This window comes from Salmo trutta, chromosome 20 (assembly GCF_901001165.1).
Source record: "Salmo trutta chromosome 20, fSalTru1.1, whole genome shotgun sequence".
Taxonomy (NCBI): domain Eukaryota; kingdom Metazoa; phylum Chordata; class Actinopteri; order Salmoniformes; family Salmonidae; genus Salmo; species Salmo trutta.
This window is the reverse complement of record NC_042976.1, coordinates 11878431-11902727: the sequence shown is the minus strand read 5'-3', so window position 1 is coordinate 11902727 and position 24297 is coordinate 11878431. Positions and strand designations below refer to the sequence as shown.

At 42.8% G+C, this 24297-nt stretch overlaps 1 protein-coding gene across 1 annotated transcript in view; it reads right to left on the bottom strand.

Moving 5' to 3' along the window:
* Positions 1-453: 453 nt before the first annotated feature.
* Positions 454-24297, bottom strand: part of LOC115155552 (parathyroid hormone 2 receptor-like) — a 73366-nt gene continuing 49522 nt past the window's right edge. Inside the window, exons 9-13 of the mRNA XM_029702253.1 lie at positions 19127-19193; positions 12781-12875; positions 11202-11340; positions 6095-6136; positions 454-1552 (exon numbers count right to left, since the gene is read on the bottom strand). Of these exons, the coding sequence (XP_029558113.1) occupies positions 1154-1552; positions 6095-6136; positions 11202-11340; positions 12781-12875; positions 19127-19193 (742 nt within the window). The 3' untranslated portion in view covers positions 454-1153. The remainder of the gene's footprint in view (positions 1553-6094; positions 6137-11201; positions 11341-12780; positions 12876-19126; positions 19194-24297) is intronic.

Below are 24297 nucleotides of genomic sequence, written 5' to 3'. Positions count from 1 at the left end.
CTTGAATAGCCTAAGCTGTAGAAACACAGTAAAGGCTTGATTAGATTAGACCCTTGTCTGACAGAATGACAGTAAATGCAGACCTAAGGGAGGAGAAGAGCTGTCTACAATGCGGACTGAATTACAGATGTAGGATCTTCATTTGAGCCAGTTTGCTACAGTAGGAAAACAATCCAGCAGCAACAGGAAATGTGAATTATGTGGATTATAATTAATGGACATTTTTGTAGGGGTTGTTACATTTTTCTCGTAAGGGAAAATAAAGTCAGACATTCCAAAGTGGAAAGTACAAAATTCAAAAGCCTTTTTAAACCTCAAATACACTACAAGTGTAAAATGTCCTATATTTCAGGAAAGTTCTCCTACCACAGGGTGATCAAATTAAGATCCTACATCTGTATCCTCCCTCTGTATAAGTGACAGTAACTCTAAAAGACAGAAAGAGTCGGGAACAGGGAGCAGTGAAATAACATTTATCACCAAGTAAACAGATAAACGAACAACAAATATCACTGCGACATGACTGTAATCTCATTTTAAGCCAACAACAAGCCAGTCGCTGACAGAAATGTGCTTTTTTTAAATGTATTTTTCTAGACTGGATAAACCTCAGCTTAAGGGGGCAATCACAATACTGTTGGCATTTAGACATCTGTCAGTCAGTCACATATAATTTTGGATTGAAAAAAGAAAGTACTTTGCACAGACCAACACATGATGCAATCCAGCTCCTATAGCCCTTAGAACTGACTTTAGACCTCCCCTGAAGGATGGGATGTCTGAGTGTCAATGGCTGGGGAGAGTTTGGCAGAAAACATGGATCCTTGGCCCGAGATTCTTTATAGACAAAGCAATGCTTTTTTTTGCAAGAAAATGTCAATCAATTGGCTACAAAAGGGCAGTCCGTGAGTATGTACAAAGATGAGATGTACAAAGATGAGACGTATCTTTTCTTATTTCTCAGTTTTTTTATGTGGCGTTTGTGTGTGTGTGTGTGTCTTTCACATGTATGTATCTACCTGTTCCAATAATTTGTATGAATGTACATGTGGTCCCATGTCTAGGGGGCAGTAGTCTTTGGTCTCTATCCCAAAGGCCTGTTGTTTTTCCCAGCTCAGTCACATTCAGAAAAACCTCCCGTCTCTCCCCATGTCTACAACGTCTCCTCATCATCATCTGCGGTCGTACTATTATTGAGGACAGGCATCGTCTCCTTCAGAGAGATGTCATCCACCTGCTTGGCACTGTCCTCCTCTGGTTCCTCAGGGATGGAGGGGTGGACGCTGTCTGGGTCTGAGTTACTGATGACGTAGCCAGGCAGGGTGGCGTGTGTGGACAGCGTTGGGGGTCCGTTGCTACGGTAGACACGGCTGGAGAAGAGGGTGGTTGATCGGATGGCGGGGCCGCCCCCAGCCAGCTGAGACTGGCTGCTGGTGCTGTTGTTGAGCCCGGTGAGCACTGAGCCGTAGCGATAACGGCCACACACCACCGGAACCTTCCAGTCCAATGCCAGGTTCCAACGAGTCCATGTATTTTTGATCTCTGTTTGGACCTTTGGGGGAGATGAGGAGAGGCGGAGAGGAGGTTGTTGGGGGAGGAAGAGGGTTGAGGTGGGGTGGATACGGGAGGAAGAGCGTTTAGGTGGGGTAGTTGGGGGAAGAAGAGGGTTGAGGTAGGGTGGGGTGGTTGAGGGAGGAAGAGGGTTGAGGTGGGGTGGTTAGGGGGAGGAAGAGGGTTGAGGTCAGGTGGTTGGGGGAGGATGATGGTGAGAAAGAGAGAAAAGAAGAAGAGGGTGAATCTTAGCCCTGGATTTTCTTATGTCAAAAGAACAGACATCTAAGGGGAAGCTCTCAACCTGAAGTGTCTTGTGCTGAAGGAAAGACCATCTATACTGTATACTGAGAAGATACTGGACTGACTGCTGTTACAACGGGAAAAAATGTAGAGGGGGCAGATACGCGTGTGAACAACAGGCACAGCCTTTTTCAAAGTTGCCGGAATGCCACGTGTGTCCAATTACAGTGCTTTCGGAAATTGTTCAAACCCCTTCCCCTTTTCCACATTCTGTTACTGTAATGAGGGTCGGATCAAGGGGACCAAGGCGCAGCATGTAGAGTGCTCATACTTTACTTTAATGAAAACACTTAAACAAAAAACAACAAAACGACAGCCAACAGTTCCGTTAGGTATACTAACAAAACAGAAAACAACTACCCACACCAACACAGGAAAAACAGGCTGCCTAAGTATGGCTTCCAATCAGAGACAATGATAGACAGCTGCCTCTGATTGGAATCCATACCTGGCCAAAACATAGAAAACAAAAACATAGAATGCCCACCTATCACACCCTGACCTAACTAAACAGAGAAAACACAGCTCTCCTAGGTCAGAGCATGACAGTTATGTTACAGACTTATTCTAAAATGTATTAAATACATTATCTTCCTCATCAATCTACACACAATACCCATAAAGACAAAAAACAGAAATACCTTATTTACTGTTCATAAGTATTCAGACCCTTTGCTAAGAGACTCGAAATTGAGCTCAGGTGGATCCTGTTTCCATTGATCCTCATTAAGATGTTTCCAGGACTTGATTGGAGTCCACCTGTGGTAAATTCAATGGGTTGGACATGATTTGGAAAGGCACACACCTGCCTATATAAGGTCCCAAAGGTGACAGTGCGTGTCAGAGAAAAAACCAAGCCATGAGGTCAAAGGAATTGTCCGTAAAGCTCCGAGACAGGATAGTGTGGAGGGAAGAGGAAGCAAGAACATTTCTGCAGCATTGATGGTCCCCAAGAACACGTTGGCCTCCAACATTTTGGAATGGAAGAACTTTGGAACCACCAAGACTCTCTGACAGAGCTCCAGAGTTCCTCTGTGGAGATGGGAGAACATTCCAGAAGGACAATGCCAAGCGTCACGTCTGGAGGAAACCTGGCACCATTCCTACGGTGAAGCATGGGTGGCAGCATCATGCTGTGGGGATTTTTTCAGCGGCAATGACTAGGAGACTAGTCAGGATCGAGGGAAAGATGAACGGAGCAAAGTACAGAGAGATCATTGATGAAAACCTACTCCAGAGCGCTCAGGACCTCAGACTGGGGCAAAGGTTCACCTTTCAACAGGACAATGAACCTAAGCACACAGCCAAGACAACGCAGGAGTGGTTCCGGGACAAGTCTCTGAATGTCCTTGAGTGGCCCAGCCAGAGCCCGGACTTGAACCCAATCTAACATTTCTGGAGAGACCTGAAAATAGCTGTGCAGCGATGCTCCCCATCCAACCTGACAGAGCTTGAGAGGATCTGCAGAGAAGAATGGGAGGAACTCCCCAAATACAGGTGTGCCAAGCTTGTAGCGTCATAGCCAAGAAGTCTCAAGGCTGTAATCGCTGCCAAAGCTGTTTCAAAAAAGTACTGAGTAAAGTGTCTGAATATTTATGTAAATGTGATATTTCAGTATTTATTATTTTACACATTTTGTCATTATAGGGTATTATGTGTAGACTGATGAGGGGGGAAAGAAACAATTGAATCCATTTTAGAATAAGGTTGTAATGTAACAAAATGTGGAAAAAGGCAAGGGGTATGAATACTTTCCGAATGCACCATATATCAGTACACTCGTAACAATCTAAACATTACGAAACTTCCACGAAAAACGCTGTTGAGTTTTGGACACATGACAGAAAAATGTGACCATTCGCACAACAATCCTAAAATGTCATAAGAAATGAGGTACTGTTTTTTGTCTTACAATAATGTTAAACTATGCTAATATATTTGATTATTTTATGTCGAACACTTTCATTATGTGATATTGCAGACATTGATTCAGCTTTGATCTAACTTTATTAAAAGAGTACCATTTGCCAGAGTAGCCTGTTCTCTACTAGCAGAGCAGAAGCTTCGGGACCTTTAGCTATCGGGAAGAGAGGTCCAGAAAAGTCGAATCCGCAGCCACTCCATACCAAAAAAAATCCCCACTTGGTCTGCTTCTCACTGTATTTTTCACGGGGTCAGATTTTGGGGTGGAGTCAAGCCTCTCGCTTCGCTTCACCCACCACAGTGGTAGTAGCTAGCATTGGTCACAGTCACACACTCATTAGTTGCTAACTTTCTACAAAGATTATATACACTCAGCAAAAAAAGAAAAGTACCTTTTTCAGGACCTTGTCTTTCAAAGATAATTAGTAGAAATCCAAATAACTTCATAGATCTTCATTGCAAAGGGTTTAAACACCGTTTCCCATGCTTGTTCAATGAACCACAAACAATTAATGAATATGCACCTGTGGAATGGTCGTTAAGTTACAAACAGCTTAAAGACGGTAGGCAATTAAGGTCACAGTTATGAAAACTTAGGACACTAAAGAGGCCTTTCTACTGACTCTGAAAAACACCAAAAGAAAGATGCCCAAGGTCCCTGCTCATCTGTGTGAACGTGCCTTAGGCATGCTGCAAGGAGGCATGAGGACTGCAGATGTGGCCAGGGCAATAAATTGCAATGTCCGTAATGTGAGACGCCTAAGACAGCGCTACAGGGAGACAGGACGGACAGTTGATCATCCTCGCAGTGGCAGACCACGTGTAACAACACCTGCACAGGATTGGTACATCACACCTGCGGGACAGGTACAGGATGGCAACAACAACTGCCTGAGTTACACCAGGAACGCACAATCCCTCCATCAGTGCTCAGACTGTCCGCAATAGGCTGAGAGAGGCAGCACTGAGAGCCATCACCAGCAACAACGTCGCCTATGGGCACGGACCCACCGTCGCTGGACCAGACAGGACTGGCACAAAGTGCTCTTCTCTGACGAGTCACGGTTTTGTCTCACCGGGGGTGATGGTCGGATTCGCGTTTATCATCGAAGGAATGAGCGTTACACCGAGGCCTGTACTCTGGAGCGGGATTGATTTGGAGTTGGAGGGTCCATCATGGTCTGGGGTGGTGTGTCACAGCATCATTGGACTGAGCTTGTTGTCATTGCAGGCAATCTCAACGCTGTGAGTTACAGGGAAGACATCCTCCTCCCTCATGTGGTACCCTTCCTGCAAGCTCATCCTGACATGACCCTCCAGCATGACAATGCCAATAGCCATACTGCTAGTTCTGTGCGTGATTTCCTGCAAGACAGGAATATCATTATTCTGCCATGGCCAGCAAAGAGCCCGGATCTCAATCCCATTGAGCATGTCTGGGACCTGTTGGATCGGAGGGTGAGGGCTAGGGCCATTTCCCTCAGAAATGTCTGGGAACTTGCAGGTGCCTTGGTTGAAGAGTGAGGTAACATCTCATAGCAAGAACTGGCAAATCTGGTGCAGTCCATGAGGAGGGGTTTCACTGCAGTACTTAATGCAGCTGGTGGCCACACCAGATGCTGACTGTTACGTTTGACTGTTACTTTGTTCAGGGACACATTAATCTATTTCTGTTAGTCACATGTTTGTGGAACTCAGTTTATGTCTCAAATCTTATGTTCATACAAATATTTACACATGTTAAGTTTGCTGAAAATGAACTCAGTTGACACTGAGAGGACGTTTATTTTTTTCTGAGTTTATATACTGACAAGATACAGGACTCAATGCTTTAACAATGGGAATAAATGTTTGCAAAGGCAGAGGGCAGGTGGGAGCAGACAAGAACAGGCACAACTCGGATATAACGTTGTTTTTCTCAAAAGTTGCCGCAATGGCATATGTGTCCACATATATCAGTACATTTTTAACAACCTAAACATTACAAAACTTATATTTTATCAAATAACTCTCAAGTAGAAAATGAGCAATACAATTTTATGTTGACTAAATTCGACACTTTCCCATTGACCTTCATACAAAATGCTTTAGGCGCTGATGACGTGGACAACGATTAAGGCAGTCCCTCGCACCTCTCTGATTCAGAGACGTTAAATGCGGACGACTCATTTCAGTTGAATGCATTCAATTGTACAACTGACTAGGTATCCCCCTTTCCCTTTCCCTTTATTTTCGAACAGACAGATTTTGGTGCAGATTCGGCCCTCTTGCTTAACCTCTTCCTCTCTGGTTGAAGTGTAGAATCATCCACACTCACCTCTCCATTGCAGTAGCAGTAGATGATGGATACAAAGAAGCCCTGGAAGAGACAGAAGAGTTGAGAACCAGTGTAATAGAAAAGAGGAGTTTATTTTTGTGTTGCAGATGCTATTCAATTCCAATTCATACTCTAAAGCTATGGAAGGTTTATAGCATTGCGAAACCTTTGTCAATCTGGTGACATATCCCAGGGGGAAAAAGTACAGATCTTAATTTGATCACTCTTTTGTTGCTGAGAATGTTCCTGCACAGAAAGATAAGCAAACTTGTAGTGTATTAATGGTTTAAAAGGGCTTCTAAAGTTTGTAATTTCCACTTTAAAACATCAGACTTGATTTAGCCTAACAAAAGATTTATCAACCCCTACAAAAATGTCCATGAATTATAATCCACATAATAATTAACATGTCCTTTTGCTGCTGGATTATTTCCATTCAGTAGTAAACTGGCTCAAATTAAGATCCTACATCTGTACCCTTCTTTCCTTCATTCTCTGTCTCTATTCAACGTAACACATATCTACTGATATGGCTTATGAATGTATGAGATGTTTTGATATAATTCATATTCATTTTTCAACCTTTATTCCTCAAATCATTATTACTCTTTATGAAAAGGTCATGCATTGATTGGCATCACTTCTGCAATATCTTACAGACTATTATATCTGTTCTTCTCTCTTTCAAATATTCCCCCTTCCTCCACTCCTGCCTGTCTTTGTGCAAGCAGCAGCACCCTGTTGCGCTATGGAAAGGTTGCAGATCTATGGTGCTGGCTGGCTTTGACTCTCCTTGACTGAGCTAAATCAGGCATGTGACTAGCCTAGTAAGGAGTGAACACTAAATGTGAATAGACATGGTGTTGTTCTCACTCTTTTATCGTTTCACCTCCTTCAGCTGGTAAACAAACTGTCATATTATTCAGTGATGGTGACTCATATGTTCATGCAAAAAAGTGGAGATGTAAACTTTGTACATAAAACACATAGCTATAATGTTTGTATGAAAATTATCCCCACTATACACTGTGCTATATGAAGAATAACTCCTTGGGGCAATACAGCTATGATGTAGATGTAGAAACTGAATAATGCCTTGGAGGAATACAGCCAGGATGTTGATGTAGAAACAGAATAATATCATGGGGTAATACGGCTATGACGTGCGTGCAGAAACAGACAGAATATGAAGGAATTCATTTTGCTAACTGGAGACAAGGGGAGGCCAACACATTACAAAACGCATTTGAAACAAATGTGGAAACACAAACCATGAGGAAAGCTGTTATCCTCTGGGTAATTCCATAGAAAGACAACTAAACAACAAATATGAAAGTTCTGTACATCACAACCAATATTGTAGTCAACACAGTGATACATTTTGCGTGGCTAGTCAAACTTCGTTGTAAGAAAAATCTTTGTTCTTTCTGTCAGAACAACTATTAAAGCGACAACAAAGAGTTTACGATACGATGAGCAGCTTGTAAGAGGTTTCTGATAGGCTGTCAGGCAGAGTAGCTCTTTTGAACAACAGTTGGTTGTCTCTATAATTATCCCCTTAAATCATTCAATTCAAAATCATACAAATCTGATTTGAAGCTGAAATGTTATATTAGTAGAATGATGATAAATTGTTTCGTGGTGAGCTACTAACGGGGTGTCCTACACACTATTACACTGTCTGGCACAGCTGTGATCATCTGACTTTAAACAAAAGGCTCTCATGACTGACTGAGAGTGAACCTGATCTGTCACAAGCCCTTGGTCCGGAGAAGGAACTTCCCTGTCTTTATTGGCCTCGGCTAGACTCGGTTAGACAGGGAGATGAAGGGAAAGTGCCAGGATGCAGAGAATCTCCCAACCTGCCTGAGGCTCAGTCTCTGAACTGTAGCAGACCCTGTCAAACCACACCAGTCTGAGTGAACTGTACAGAGTGAAAGCTACAGAGCGAATTCTACAGAGCAAAGTAGCTTTCACTGCTTAACTCCTGTCCCAAAGTCTTTTTTATTGGATACTACTTTAAAGCTTTCTTTTAAAACTGGATCCTACTTCATTTCATTGAATACTGTTTTATCAGCTTTCAGAGACACTTTCAATTTTGAGGGGTAAGATGGTTCTCATGTGGAATTCAAATTGTGTACTCCCCCCCACCCCAAAATCCTCATTCAATTTAATGATTTGGCTTCAAAGGGTGGGGAACATCTTTCAGAATATAGTGACTTATTCTGCCTCATCAGTTAATTCATTAGGAAAACAGCATAGAACACAGTTATGAAGGTAATGATGCACTAACCTTGATTTTACTAACTATTATGAGCTAGGCCTACCGAACATAGTGAACAGTGGATACTGTATGTTATCAATGCTGTACATCCGTGGCTGCCCAACCTTCTTCCTGGAGATCTACTGTCCTGTAGGTTTTCAGTCCAACCCTAATTTAGCATATCTGATTCAGCTAGTTAAGGTCTTGTTGAGCAGCTAATTAGTAGAATCAGGTGTGTTAAATTAGGGCTGGACTGAAAACCCACAGGACAGTAGATCTCCAGGAAGAGTGTTGGACTGAAAACCCACAGGACGGTAGATCTCCAGGAAGAGGGTTGGACTAAAAACCAAAAGGACGGCAGATCTCCAAGAAGAGGATTGGACTGAAAACCCACAGGACGGTAGATCTCCAGGAAGAGGGTTGGACTGAAAACCCACAGGACGGTAGATCTCCAGGAAGATGGTTGGACTAAAAACCCACAGGACGGTAGATCTCCAGGAAGAGGGTTGGACTGAAAACCCACAGGACGGTAGATCTCCAGGAAGAGGGTTGGACTAAAAACCAAAAGCACGGCAGATCTCCAGGAAGAGGATTGGACTGAAAACCCACAGGACGGTAGATCTCCAGGAAGAGTATTGGACTGAAAACCCACAGGACGGTAGATCTCTAGGTAGAGGGTTGGACTAAAACCCCAGAAAGATGGTAGATCTCCAGGAAGTTGGTTGGACTGAAAACCCACAGGACGGTAGATCTCCAGGAAGAGGGTTGGACTGAAAACCCACAGGAAAGGTAGATCTCCAGGAAGAGGATTGGACTGAAAACCCACAGGACAGTAGATCTCCAGGAAGTTGGTTGGACTGAAAACCCACAGGACGGTAGATCTCTAGGTAGAGGGTTGGACTGAAAACCCACAGGACGGTAGATCTCCAGGAAGAGGGTTGGACTGAAAACCCACAGGACGGTAGATCTCTAGGTAGAGGGTTGGACTGAAAACTCACAGGACGGTAGATCTCCAGGAAGAGTGTTGGGCTGAAAACCCACATGACAGTAGATCTCCAGGAAGAGGGTTGGACTGAAAACCCACAGGACGGTAGATCTCTAGGTAGAGGGTTGGACTGAAAACTCACAGGACGGTAGATCTCCAGGAAGAGTGTTGGGCTGAAAACCCACATGACAGTAGATCTCTAGGTAGAGGGTTGGACTGAAAACTCACAGGACGGTAGATCTCCAGGAAGAGGGTTGGACTGAAAACCCACAGGAAAGGTAGATCTCCAGGAAGAGGATTGGACTGAAAACCCACAGGACGGTAGATCTCTAGGTAGAGGGTTGGACTGAAAACCCACAGGACGGTAGATCTCCAGGAAGAGGGTTGGACTGAAAACCCACAGGACGGTAGATCTCTAGGTAGAGGGTTGGACTGAAAACCCACAGGACGGTAGATCTCCAGGAAGAGTGTTGGGCTGAAAACCCACATGACAGTAGATCTCCAGGAAGAGGGTTGGACTGAAAACCCACAGGACGGTAGATTTCCAGGAAGAAGGTTGGACTAAAAACCCAAAGGATGGCAGATCTCCAGGATGAGTGTTGGGCAGCCCTGCTGTACATAGTCACTTTACAAATGACCTCGACTAACCTGTACCCGCGCACATTGACTAGGTACTGGTACCCCCTGTATAAAGCCTCGACATTGTTATGTACATTTCTTGTGTTACTTTTTGATTGATTTGATTTTTTTTTTTTTAAATATAATAATTTAGTAAATATTTTCTTAACTTTATTTAATGAACTGCATTGTTGGTTAAGGGCTTGTAACTAAGCATTTCACGGTAAGTCTACACCTGTTGTATTTGGTGCATGTGACAAATAAAATTAGATTTGATGTGAAAATAAATCAACAGTATAGTATGTGACTATGGGCTCCAAAAGAGAGTGGGGCACATATGGTATTGGCACCACTGTTACAACTGATTGTATGATTCAGAGCCCATTAAGAGCAGCCCTTCCCATTACCTGTGGGCCAGGGTCATTGGAAGGGTTGCTACTGGAGTGCACTATAGCAGCCTCTCTGTTATTATTCCTAGTAGATTGCTCTCCTCTCTTCAGGGAGTAAGGGTCATCTATTGCTATCACCTCCTCAGTAGAAGGATCTCTAGTAGAAACTCCTGTTTTCTGGAAGCAAAATTTGGCTCATTTTCCAAATTTTCCTGCATGTACTGTATCCAGGTCTAGACTGTGAGGGCCACTTTGTGCTAAGGAGGAAGATGATAATGAGGAGGTAAATTATAATGTAGGAAGTACAGTAGCAATCAGTTGTATTGACCATCTCTCCCAAAGCTTATGTCAGAGTTTTGAATCGGCTAATAATGTCACTGGTCTGTGGCGATAGATAAAGGTAAGATTGATGAAGCAAATCGTAATTTCATTGCTTGTTTTTTTTATGGATGTTGGTGGGACTATGGCCACAAAGAGCCTAACTTCCCTCAGGTGAGAAATTATGTTTAGGGGATAAAGTTCAAGCAGTGTTGGAAAGTTGCGAAGAAATGACTGCAGATGTAGCATCTTAATTGGATCACTCTTTTGTTGCCGAGAATGTAAAACTTGCAGTCTATTTGAGTTTTAAAAAGGCTTTTAAAGTTGCTAATTTCCACTTTGAAAATTCTAACTTGATTTTCCTTATTGAAAAAGGAATCAATCCTACAAAAATGTAAATGTAATTATAATCCACATAATAATTCACATTTCCTGTTGCTGCAGGACTATTTTGCTGCTATAGGAAACTGGCTCAAATGAAGGTTCTACATCTGTACCTAATTTTCAAAAAGATGGTATGAAAAACCATCTTACCTGGAAGGAGTTGAAGAAGAGCTCGAAGTACATCCTGACCTCCCAGCTGAGGCCCTGGAAGGTGTGAGGCATCCCCACAAACACAATATAGTGGACCCCAAACACCAGCACCAGTACCAGGGTGGACTTAGCCAACTTCCTGTGGGTACAGATACAAGCAACAGGTTGGAGAGGATCAGTTTGAGCAAGACAAGACAAGATGCTGAATCTTTATCTCATAATAGGTTGTTATTTGGGATGGAAGGTGATCAGTAATTCTGCGCAGTCAGACTTCAATGTAGTTGTTTTTGTCACACACAGAAAGGCTGAAGGTCACCCGTCTTTACATCGCAGTGGATTCAGCCATGACATCGACACTCACCAACAACTTCCTGTTTAGTAAACAGGGTTTCACATGTCACAGATGGCCATTAGTCATGTCACATTTGCAAAATTCTGCTTTCCTCGCCAAAGGGGTCTGTGGTTCTTCCTCTCAGATCTGATCTGTATTAATTATCTATCTAAACAATCTCCCGATCCATCAGTGAAAATGCCAATAAGCAACGAAACCTACCGGTAATTATAAAGCATTTATAAATGGCCCGTAGGCAGACGTCAGATGGGAAACTGGTGTAAATGGTGTGTAAATGGCACGTTTAGTTAAGATGGGAGCGTGCCTCCCTCATATCTGTCATCATCATTCATGCTACAGACCAGCGAACACGACTGACGCCCACAGCAGGGTTGACAGTCTCCTGCAGGGTAATGTTCTCCTGGTCTGTAAGGTGACTCAGACACCGGTGTGTGTGTGTGTGTGTGTGTGTGTGTGTGTGTGTGTGTGTGTGTGTGTGTACGAATGTGCATGTGTGTGTGTGTGTGTGTGTGTGTGTGCGTTGTATAACTGTTATTAAGCCTAGCAGAGTGACGTGGGGCTTCGACCCTGGTGGAAACACTCTGGATCAGTCCTCTCTATTCCCATTATAGTGCACTACTTTAGACCAGAGCCCCATGGGCCGTATTCAAAAGCAGTGCACTATATAGGGAACACTAGGGGTGAGATTTGAGACGCACCCTCTGAATGAACCTCGGAATAACTCTCACCTCCCCAACACGCAGCCCTATCATTACAGGGGCTTTCAACATCCACTATGGATGTTGTTCAGTAGCATCATGGGTAATTGCAGATAGAAAATAATACCAACTAATATGTGCTTTTGTGTATGTTTTATGGTGTTTCATCCCACTTTGGAACGATAACGAAGCACAGAGGAGATTTCAGACCGAACATAAATTATATTCAAGTGGCAAGACATTTCACACCCAAAACAAAATGTACACCCATATCAAGTCATTGTTAAAAGGGAACATTAAAGGAAGTACAAAAGGTAAGAGCACAAGAGGCAAAGCAGTCTGAATATAGTTGTGAATATAGTTTGTCTATAACCTTCTGAAATTATGAATGCTTTTTAATCAACAATGTTCAACTCTACAGCAGAAAAAAAGGTAAAATGCCTTACTACAGTTGACTTTCAGTGTGATCAATAGACATTCAAATAACTAGTGGGTCCTCACAGAAATCTTTTGCCATCTTTTTACCCACCTGTACTGTTTTCTTGTGTCGTATCTCCCTGCGTTGGTCTCCCTGATCTTTGTTGCCAGCACTCGCACAATGTTCACAAAAAGGATAAAATTCAGCTGAAAAGACAATTGGAAAAAGTTCTAATTAGCTGAACCAGAGATAATAGACACTTGATTGCAGAGAGTACAAGTCCTCTGCTTGAAACATATTCCCTCATTTCTCTAATCTCCTCACTTCTCTAATCTCCTCTCAATTCTATCTCAAAAGCCCATCTTCTTAGCACTTAATATCTCTTTACAATCCATTGAGAGATAACATGGGCTTCACTGTCAGGGGGCATTGAAGCATGTTGATACACGATATAGAGTTGGGTAAGTTACTTTCTAAATGTAATCAGTTACAGTTACATGTCCAAAATTGCAACCAGTAACTTGTCCAATATTTCAACCAGTAACCTGTCCATAACTGTAATCAAAACTCAGTAATGTAATCTGATTACTTTCAGTTACTTTCCCCTTAAGAGGCATAAGAAGAGGACAAAAACGATCCATAAAATTCATTTGCTGTGTCATGATGGAACAAACTTAAATTTGCGCCTTATTTAAATGCTGAATTGAATGTCATTAGAAAGGTTTCTTAACTAATTTTTCTGCAAATATTCTTTCTGAATTAAAAAGTAATCCAAGAAGTAATCATCTAGTTTTTCGAAGGTATCTGTAATCTGATTACAATATTTTTCACTGGTAACATAACTGATTACGGTTAAGAAAAAAAGTAATCCATTACATGTAATCAGTTACTCACGAACCCTGATGATAGACCATACAGTGCCTGGACATGTGAAAACACAGGTTCTATCTACCATGGTATATCAGTAGATCAAGTAATTCAGTACGAGTACGAGTTATAGAATTCCAAATATAATATAATAAGAGACTACAGGCTTTGAAATGGGGTTTAAGGAGGGTTCCGCGTATTGAGAGGGCATTTGATTTCAAACTCATCATTTTGCCTGACTCATATACAGAATCAGGTCATTGTTCCGTTCATGATGAATGATCGATTTTCTCTGAGGAACACCTCAGCGACGGGTGAAAATGGCATGATGAAAAGTTTTAATTTTGACACGTGTGGCAATCAGTTGAATGCCTTTTGCCTCAGTATAATTAATTAATTAGAAAAATGCAAATGGGACGTTTACGTATTTAGGCTTTCATTCTGACAGTGGGCTCTTAGAATGGGGCTCCTAATGGAACTCAACATCCATTAAACAACCTGTCACTTTGTATGAGGAAACCATGACAACATGAATACAGAATGCATTAAAACCATGACAATGAATACGGAATATATTAAAACCATGACAATGAATACGGAATATATTAAAACCATGACAATGAATACAGAATACATTAAAACCACGACAATCTGAATACAGAATACATTAAAACCATGACAATGAATACAGAATACATTAAAACCACGACAATATGAATACAGAATACATTAAAACCACAACAATATGAATACAGAATACATTAAAACCACAACAATATTAAAACATTAAAACCACAACAATATGAATACATTAAAACCACAACAATATGAATACATTAAAACCACAACAATATGAATACATTAAAACCACGACAATATGAATACATTAAAACCACAACAATATGAATACATTAAAACCACGACAATATGAATACATTAAAACCACAACAATATGAATACATTAAAACCACGACAATATTAATACAGAACACAAAAAAAACACGACAATAGTCAGTTACACAACTGAACGCCTTCCGCATTTAACCCAACCCCTCTGAATCAGAGAGGTGTGGGGGGCTGCCTTAATTGACATCCACATCTTCAGTGTCTGGGGAACAGTGGGTTAACTGCCTTGCTCAGGGGCAGAACGACACATTTTTATCTTGTCAGCTCAGGGATTCGATCCAGCAACCTTTCGGTTACTGGCCCAACACTCTAACCACTAAGATACCTGCCGCCCCATCAATATGAATGCAAAATACATTAAAAAAGGTAGTCTCATCTCAGAGTGATTGGTTATTGTGCCATCCATTGCAGTGGGAACAGAATTGCTATGGATGGCATTTTAATTTTGTAATCTCAACCATATCACTGAAAGACATCCCATTCATGAGGAGTAAATATGTGACTTATGACATCTGACAATAAAACTCTATGATAAGCTCAATGATAAGTCTTTGACAGCCCATTCTCACAAAACCACGTCAGTCTTCAGATTCTGGAACAAGGTTTTCCAAATCCAATTCTGGAGAGCTAGCCAGTAGGTAACTGACTTTCTTTCAAATATTCAACTAATCAAAATATTTTACTAAATATTCAACTAAGTCTTCTCTCTGGACCATAATTAAATAAGCGTAAATCTGCTGATTAGCCTAACTGCATCGTTGGATGGAAAGCTCACAGACCCAGACGTCTATCAAAACAGATATGATCTTACTACCAATCTCAACCTCAGAGTTCTTTACAACTTTCTTGCCAGAGTTTCCGGGTGCATCCCAAATGGCACCCTATTTAAAAGGGAATAGGATGCCAATTGCGACTCAACCCTCACATCTTATTCATCCCACCTAACATATAGATTCAGATCCTCCTCAGATCCCAATGACTTCATCATACTCCTCCATATGAAATCAGTGTTATTGTACACATTCCCTCAAGGCTCTGACCCAAAAGGAACAGAGCTGAGGAGAGGAAAGCTTCTTGTTTTAAGATAGTCACTCATACCATGGATCATTTAGCTATTTGATTTAGAATTTTAAGAAGACTTTATGTATACACAAAATTATAAATTTGGCCTTTACTACTATAGCCCATAGAAATGTATTCAATAACACATTCATAAATGGCAAAAAAGACCATCCAGAAAATCATAAGGAGTAAGGTTTTGAAGTGTGTGTCCTACGTATTTAATGTGATTAGTAATTCATTTACATCTGTCCCTTATTTTAGGGTAAATCCTGTTACGTGAACTGAACTCTCGCTTTAATATGTGACTTATTTCAGGAAACTCGGCCTATGTCACACGTCACTACTTCACATGAGAGTCATTTGAACGTAAACCTTCTTTTCATATCAAAATGTGTTTTCTTGGCAGAAATGCCTTCTGAAACATGTGAACGTTCATGTGCCTTATAACACATTTTTATGCCATCTGTAAATACGAATACAATTTTTAAATTATGAGCCTAGATGGTTTAGCCATAGAAAAAGCCAGAAACCTTCCCATTAGCCATGATTGGATGAGATAATGTCTGGGCTGGACATGCCAAGAGATCGAGTTCATAAATCAGTGGAATTAGAGTATGATAGCTAAGGAGATCTTCAAACTAAGGCCAACCATGGTATCTGTGACAGAGAGGGAGAAGCGTCCTTCCATGTATACGGGAAAGATAGTCTAGCTCGCTACATTTTCAGATATTACACGTTTCTAATTTAGTCAGAAAGTTGTTTTCATTTCAAGTTAAAGTGTACTGTTAGCTAGATAGCTAACGTTAGTTGGCTGGCTAGGTAGCTAACGAGACGTGTATGATCTGTGTAGTAATATTATTCATATATCAGAGCCATTTGCTTTGCTAGTTTTAGCCTAATGTTAGCTAGCTAACATTGAACCTGGTTGGTTAGCTTCCTGCAGATTTATGCAGGGTATTCATGAGTTGGGATTATGGTTCTTTATTTAGCTAGCTAGCTACATGTCTTAACAAAAGACTCCACTCTGCAAGTAACCATTTCAATAGAATGTTCATGATGTCAATGCGACAACTGTTAATAGACGTAGCTGGTAAATTCGCTCTGGCTATCTACTCCGATTTCAGAGCACTCTCGTCTGAGTGTGCCAGAGTGCAGAAGTAACTGACAAATTTATGAACGCTCAACACCTGTTGAATATGGCCGGTGGCAGTAAATGTTGGCAAAAAAGCGTAATTAAATTGTTGCCAGCAGCACAGTTACAGTCACCAACACTCTGGATAACATAAAAACAGCCTAACCAGCTCTGCTAGGGTATGTAAAAAGGTCAGAGTGAGCTGTTCTCTCTTTTGTGTCTGGAAGTAGCTAGCAAGCTAGCCAACGTTAGCCAGTTAGCTTGTGTGTTTGACTGCCGTTGTTTGGACAGAATGCTTAGATCAACCCTACTGGCTAGAGAGTCCAGTGTGCCCTCTGAACGCTCCGAGAGTGAAACGCTCTGAATTTAAGAACGGACAATCTGACAACGCTTTGAGTTTACGGGCAGGGCTATAGATTAAGAGGGTGTGAACGATGCTGAATGGGTGCAGACAAAGAAGAGCTCTCCAGTTGGTGTAACAAAACATTCAAAGGCCATTTTCTCAAAAGTGAGAAAAAGTTGATTAACTCTCAAAGCAGAATTACTTCCCCATTCTTCCTCAACTGTAGTGTATGATATATCATTTTCTAGCTCTGAGTCTCACAATTTCAAATGTTGTTACATAAGACCGAATCAAGCCGGTTGGTCATATATGGTGAACCTATTTCTTTTTAAATATATACATTTTTTAAGGAAACGTTGATAATCTAATAGTCAAATCATAGGGTAAAAGCAGGGGAGCTGGCTCAACTCTTTTTGGCAGTTTGTTTGTGTTTTGTGCTGGAAAACTGAGTGGGTTGAACGTAACATGTCAACACTGTTATAGATCAACAGGCTAGAAATGTTTTAACAATTGTCTTTTTTTTGCATTCAATTGTGCTCCTTGAGCCACACAATAAGCTTCCATTCCCCTGTCACAAGCAGATTTATGACTGATTTAATATGAAATCATCAACCCTGTTACGGTCAACCCAGCACTTAATAGGCACTTACTATAATATGTTTTACTTAACCTCAAGGTGGGAAACTGTGTTTATGAAGTTGAACATGTGCTATTTATGACAGGATGTTAAAATTAGGTGAAATCAAGTTACACTTCTCAAAAGGTGCCGAATTGGTGGAACGACCCAAGATAAGTGTGCCCATACCAGTTGCTATCTCTCACATTTCCAGAGTTAACACACACACAAAGGCAGCTGGGGGCAGAGTTAACCTGTTGGGGCTAGGGGGCAGTATTTGCACGGCCGGATAAAAAACGTACCCGATTTAATCTGGTTACTACTCCTGCCCAGTAACTAGAATATGCATATAATTGTTTGATTTGGATAGAAAACACCCTAAAGTTTCTACAACTGTTTGAATGGTGTCTGTGAGTATAACAGAACTCATTTGGCAGGCCAAAACCTGAGAAGATTCCAAACAGGAAGCGCTCTCTCTGACCATTTCATGGCCTTATTGATCATCTCTAACAAAAACAGGGGATCTCTGGCATGACGTGACATTTTCTAACGCTCCCATAGGCTCTCAGAAGGCGCCAGAAAGCTGAATTGTGGCTTTGCAGCCCATGGCTGAAAAACATTGGCGCATTTTGATAGTGGTCGATCTGAGGACAATGGGACGGGGCGCGCGTGCCCGAGTCGACTCCATGTTTACTTTCTCTCTCTTTGAACGAAAACCACCACTCCCGGTTGGAATATTATCACTTTTTTACGAGAAAAATGGCATAAAAATTGATTTTAAACAGCGGTTGACATGCAATTTAGTGCAATTTTCCACTATTTTCCACAACATTATCTGATTTCAGTCATGCGAGAGAAACCCATAAACAATAAGAAGCAGACATTCATACTGTCTACTTCCTTCAGATTCTGAAAACTTAGCTTGGTGATGGGTCTCAGTAGGCGGGTCTGTGTGTCTAATCTATAAAGCTCCAAAAACCCACACGCTGAGCGGTTTCATAAAATGATGAATGCTAAAATGTGTCCCCATAAGATCTAGAGCAGGGGTCTACAACCCTTTCTAGCATGAAAGCTATTTAAAAGAAATGAAACGTCGCCCGCTGCTCATTTCATTTATGTCTTTCAAATAGGAACATTATTCTCCTCTACCCTGAAACCCTTCCCCGGGTATTTTTCCGGTAATGATATTATTAGACCTTCGATTGTGGGAGTTGACTGGTAAATAATTGATGGGATCCTCAGATAAGCACATTCACGCACAAATATACATACACAGACACATGCATGCACAAGCACATATGAGTGAGAGAGAGAGAGAGACAAAGAGCAATTATCATATGAATTGAGTTTTCTTTTCCTGCTCTGATATCTGTCTGTGTCTCTGCCACAGAGGTGTTCAGCTGTGTTATGAAACAGAGAAAAGTTAAGGGGAAAACTTTATCTATTTTTCTGTGAGGCAGCGTATCATCTTACACCAACTCTGAGACACAGACAGACTGGAGGCAGCAAGCAAAGCATTACTCTGCCTTACCCCAATGGCTGTCAGAATGGGGACTTGGTATATCCACTTAATGTTCCCAGCACTTAACTCCCAGCACCTAGAATCATTGAGAAAAGAAGAAGAGGAAAATAGATGGTTGAAGAAAGGCAAACAAGGAGGAATAAAGTTGGAGGGTGTGAAGTAGGGGTGATGTATCAAAACAAAGAAATGGAAAGAGAAGTGCAGGGACGGAGGGAGCGAAAGAGGTGAAGGGAGAGAAATGCAGTGAGTGTGAGACAGAGAGAGAGAGAGAGAGAGAGAGAGAGAGTGAGAGTAAAGTCGATCATTCCCTGGGCAGGATAATGAACTCCATTCAGAGACTCTCCCTATTCATTACAGTGACAGACAGGGCAGCTAAAGAGATACTGTAATGAATAGGGAGAGAGTATCTCTTTAGCTGCCCTGTCTGTCACTGTAATGAATAGGGAGAGAGTGACAGACAGGGCAGCTAAAGAGAGACTCTCTCCCTATTCATTACAGTGACCGACAGGGCAGCTAAAGAGAGACTCTCTCCCTATTCATTATAGTGACAGACAGGGCAGCAAAAGAGAGACCCTCCCTGTTCATTACAGTGACCGACAGGGCAGCTAAAAAGAGACTCTCTCCCTATTCATTACAGTGACCGACAGGGCAGCTAAAGAGAGACTCTCTCCCTATTCATTACAGTGACAGACAGGGCAGCAAAAGAGAGACCCTCCCTGTTCATTACAGTGACAGACAGGGCAGCAAAAGAGACCCTCCCTGTTCATTACAGTGACCGACAGGGCAGCTAAAGAGAGACTCTCTCCCTATTCATTACAGTGACAGACAGGGCAGCTAAAGAGAGACTCTCTCCCTATTCATTGCAGTGACAGACAGGGCAGCAAAAGAGAGACCCTCCCTGTTCATTACAGTGACCGACAGGGCAGCTAAAGAGAGACTCTCTCCCTATTCATTACAGTGACCGACAGGGCAGCTAAAGAGAGACCCTCCCTATTCATTGCAGTGACAGACAGGGCAGCAAAAGAGAGACCCTCCCTATTCATTACAGTGACAGACAGGGCAGCTAAAGAGAGACTCTCTCCCTATTCATTGCAGTGACAGACAGGGCAGCAAAAGAGAGACCCTCCCTATTCATTACAGTGACAGACAGGGCAGCTAAAGAGAGACTCTCTCCCTATTCATTGCAGTGACAGACAGGGCAGCAAAAGAGAGACCCTCCCTATTCATTACAGTGACAGACAGGGCAGCTAAAGAAACATCCATTGAGTTCCATCAGGGCCAATGGCAAAGGCTATGCCTGCCTACCCATTCATTGTGAGAATTTGTTTTGTTTATTCAGTCAGTATTTGAGCAAGATTTGTTACCCTCTATTTGAGCACACTTAATCCAGTTATGGGTGTTTACTTCATGATTTGCAAATCGAGCAGCTCTGAAAATAGAATACCCATCCAAAGAGAAGGATTCATCCTGGGAACCGAGGGAGATTCTGGATGGACATTCTGTTAACATGATTTGGGAGGTTTTTGGTCACACATTAGATAGGAACCCGTTGGAGGAAAGAGAGTCTGCAATAGTCACATTTTCCCTCCAAGGATCTGTCACATTTAGGTATGGTAGCTAGCCATAATTTGAATGTGCAGGCGATGGAGGTCAGTATTCAGTGCTTGCATATGATGTGTTTTATGCACTAGGCTTTAAGAAGTGTGTGATTTGCACAGCAGTGTGTCCCAAATGGAGAGAGTTTACCATGACTGATGATTCCTTAATGTAGTGTTAACTTGTTATGTACATAATGCTACATCTGACTACATCTGATAATGCTACATCTAACAAATGCTACATCTGGTAATGCTACATCTGATAATGCTACATCTGACAAATGTCACATCTGAAAATGCTACATCTGACAAATGCTACATCTGACAAATGTTACATTTGATCATCCTAAATCTGATAATGCTACATCTGATAAATGCTAAATCTGATAATGCTACATCTGATAATCCTAAATCTGATAATGCTACATCTGATAAATGTTACATCTGATAAATGCTACATCTGATAAATGCTACATCTGATAAATGCTACATCTGATAAATGCTACATCTGATAAATGCTACATCTGATAATGCTACATCTCATAATGCTAAATCTGATAATGCTACATCTGCCAAATGCTACATCTGCCAAATACTACATCTGATAATGCTACATCTGACAAATGCTATCTCTTTCTCCAAACGCTGTCTCTTTCTCCAAACTCTGGCTCTTTCTCCAAACGCTGGATCTTTCTACAAATGCTGACTCTCCCTTAAGGTTGCTTCCTGAGAGGATAATTGAGGAAAAACAATTAAAGGCAGCTTAATGGAGTCCCATGTGGCTCAGTTGGTAGAGCATGGTGTTTGCAACACCAGGGTTGTGGGTTCGATTCCCACGAAGGACCAGTATGAAAAAAAAGAAAGAAAAATGTATGAAATGTATGCATTCACTACTGTAAGTCACTCTGGATAAGAGCGTCTGCTAAATGACTAAAATGTAAAAATGTAGAAGGCGAAAGAGAGAGCTGCAAGCAAGCCCAGGGTCTCACCATTCAGGCTTTCACACAGTGTACCCATCCTGATGAAAGAAACCATGGGAACTTCTATTCAGCACCAGATTCAACAGTCAACTGACCAAATTCATCACAAGGCAACCCACCAAGTCATCCCTGAGAGGAGAGTAAGTGTCCTCTGTCTACTGCCCCCTTTGTTTATCCTTACAGTGTTTTGGTGCAGGAGAGACCAGCTGCTGCCTCCAGTGCATAGTACAAGTCACTAATAGGAAGTCAAGTCACTACCATTACCAAGTACTTAATACCCATATTCCAAATAAATCATGTTACCTAGCCAGCAGATTGGTCTGGTACTGTGCATGTGATGACTTACAGTTCCTTCAGAGTATTCAGACCTCTTGACTTTTTCCACATTTTGTTAGGTTACAGCCTTATTCTAAAATTGATTAAATTGTTTTTCACCCCTGATCAATTTACACATAATAACCCACAATGACAAAGCCAAAATAGGTTTTTAGACATTTTTGTAAATCTATTACAAATAAAAAACTGAAATATCACATTTACATAAGTATTCAGACCCTTTACTCGTTACTTTGCTGAAGCACCTTTGGCAGCAATTGTAGCATCGAGTCTTCTTGGGTATGACGCTACAAGGTTGGCACAACTGTATTTGGGGAGTTTCTCCCATTCTTCTCTGCAGATCCTCTCAAGCTCTGTCGGGTTGGATGGGGAGCGTTGCTGCACAGCTATTTTCAGGTCTCTCCAGAGATGTTAGATCGGGTTCAAGTCCAGGCTCTGGCTGGACCACTCAAGGCCACTCAAGGACTTGTCCCGAAACCACTCCTGCATCATCTTGGCTGTGTGCTTAGGGTCGTTGTCCTGTTGGAAGGTGAACCTTCGCCCCAGTCTGAGGTCCTGAGCTCTCTTGAGCAGGTTTTCATCAAGGATCTCTCTGTACTTTTCTCCGTTCATCTTTGCCTCGATCCTGACTAGTCTCTCAGCGCCTGCCGCTGAAAAACATCTCCACAGCATGATGCTGCCACCATCATTCTTTACCGTAGTGATGGTGCCAGGTTTCCTCCAGACGTTACGCTTGGCATTCAGGCCATATAGTTCAATCTTGGTTTAATCAGACCAGAGAATCTTGTTTCTCATGGTCTGAGTGTCACGCCCTGACTGTAGAGATCCTTATTTTTCTCTATGTTTGGTTAGGTCAGGGTGTGACTCGGGTGGGGAAGTCTATGTTTTCTGTTTCTTTGTTTTTGGGCCGAATGTGGTTCCCAATCAGAGGCAGTTGTCTATCGTTGTCTCTGATTGGGAATCATACTTAGGCAGCCTGTTTTCCACCTGTGTTTGTGGGAGGTTGTTTTCGGTTTAGCATCTGTGCCTGACAGAACAGTGCGCTTTCGTTTTGTTGTTTTTGGTTATTCCTGTTTCAGTGTTTCTTGAAATAAATTATCATGAACACTTACCACGCTGCGCCTTGGTCCACTTCTCCTTCTAACGACGAGCGTTACAGAACCTCCCACCAAAATCGGACCAAACAGCGTGGCCAGGATAGTTGGACATGGGAGGAGATCATGAGGGGAGCAGGACCCTGGACGCGGATTGGGGAATATCGCCGTTCAAGGGAGCAGATGGAGGCAGCAAGAGATGAACGGCGACGATATGAGGAATTAGCTTGCCGGGCTAAAGTGAGCATCCAGCCACGACGGGTTGTGCCAGCCCTACGCTCCAGACCTCCAGTGCGCCTCCATGGCCCAGTATATCCGGTGGCAGCTCCACGCACCAGGCTGCCAGTACGTCTCCTCAGTCCGGTGAGACCTGTTCCGGCTCCACGTACGAAGCCTCCAGTAATGATTCATGGTCCGAAGCCTCCAGTGGTGATCCATGGCACGAAGCCTCCAGTGATGATCCACGGCCCGGAGCCTGTAGTGATGATCCATGGCACGAAGCCTCCAGTGATAATCCATGGCAAGAAGCCTCCAGTGATGATCCATGGCCCGGAGCTTGTAGTGATGATCCATGGCACAAAGACTCCAGTGATAATCCATGGCCCGGAGCCTCCAGTGATAATCCATGGCCCGGAGACTGTAGTGACGATCCATGGCCCGGAGCCTCTAGCGACGGTCTGCAGTCCAGAGTCTCCAGCGACGGTCTGCAGTCCAGAGACTCCAGCGACGGTCTGCAGTCCAGAGTCTCCAGCAACGGTCTGCAGTCCAGAGCCTCCAGCGACGGTAGGCAGTCCAGAGCCTCCAGCGACGGTCGGCAGTCCAGAGCCTCCAGCGACGGTCGGCAGTCCAGAGCCTCCAGCAACGGTCGGCAGTCCAGAGCCTTCAGCGACGGTCGGCAGTCCAGAGCCTACAGCGGGGGTTCCCAGTCCAGAGCCTCCGGCGACAATCTACGTCCGGTTCCTCCGGCAACGATCCAGGGTCCGGAGCCTCCGGCAACAATCCACGGTTCGGTTCCACGAAAGTGGGGGGAGCCCCAAGCAGAGGGGGATCTGCGTCCCGCACCGGAGCCTCCACCAAGAGGAGATGCCCACCCGGACCCTCCCCTATAGGTTCAGGTTTGCAGCCGGAGTCCGCACCTTTGGGGCGGGGTATTGTCACGCCCTGACTGTAGA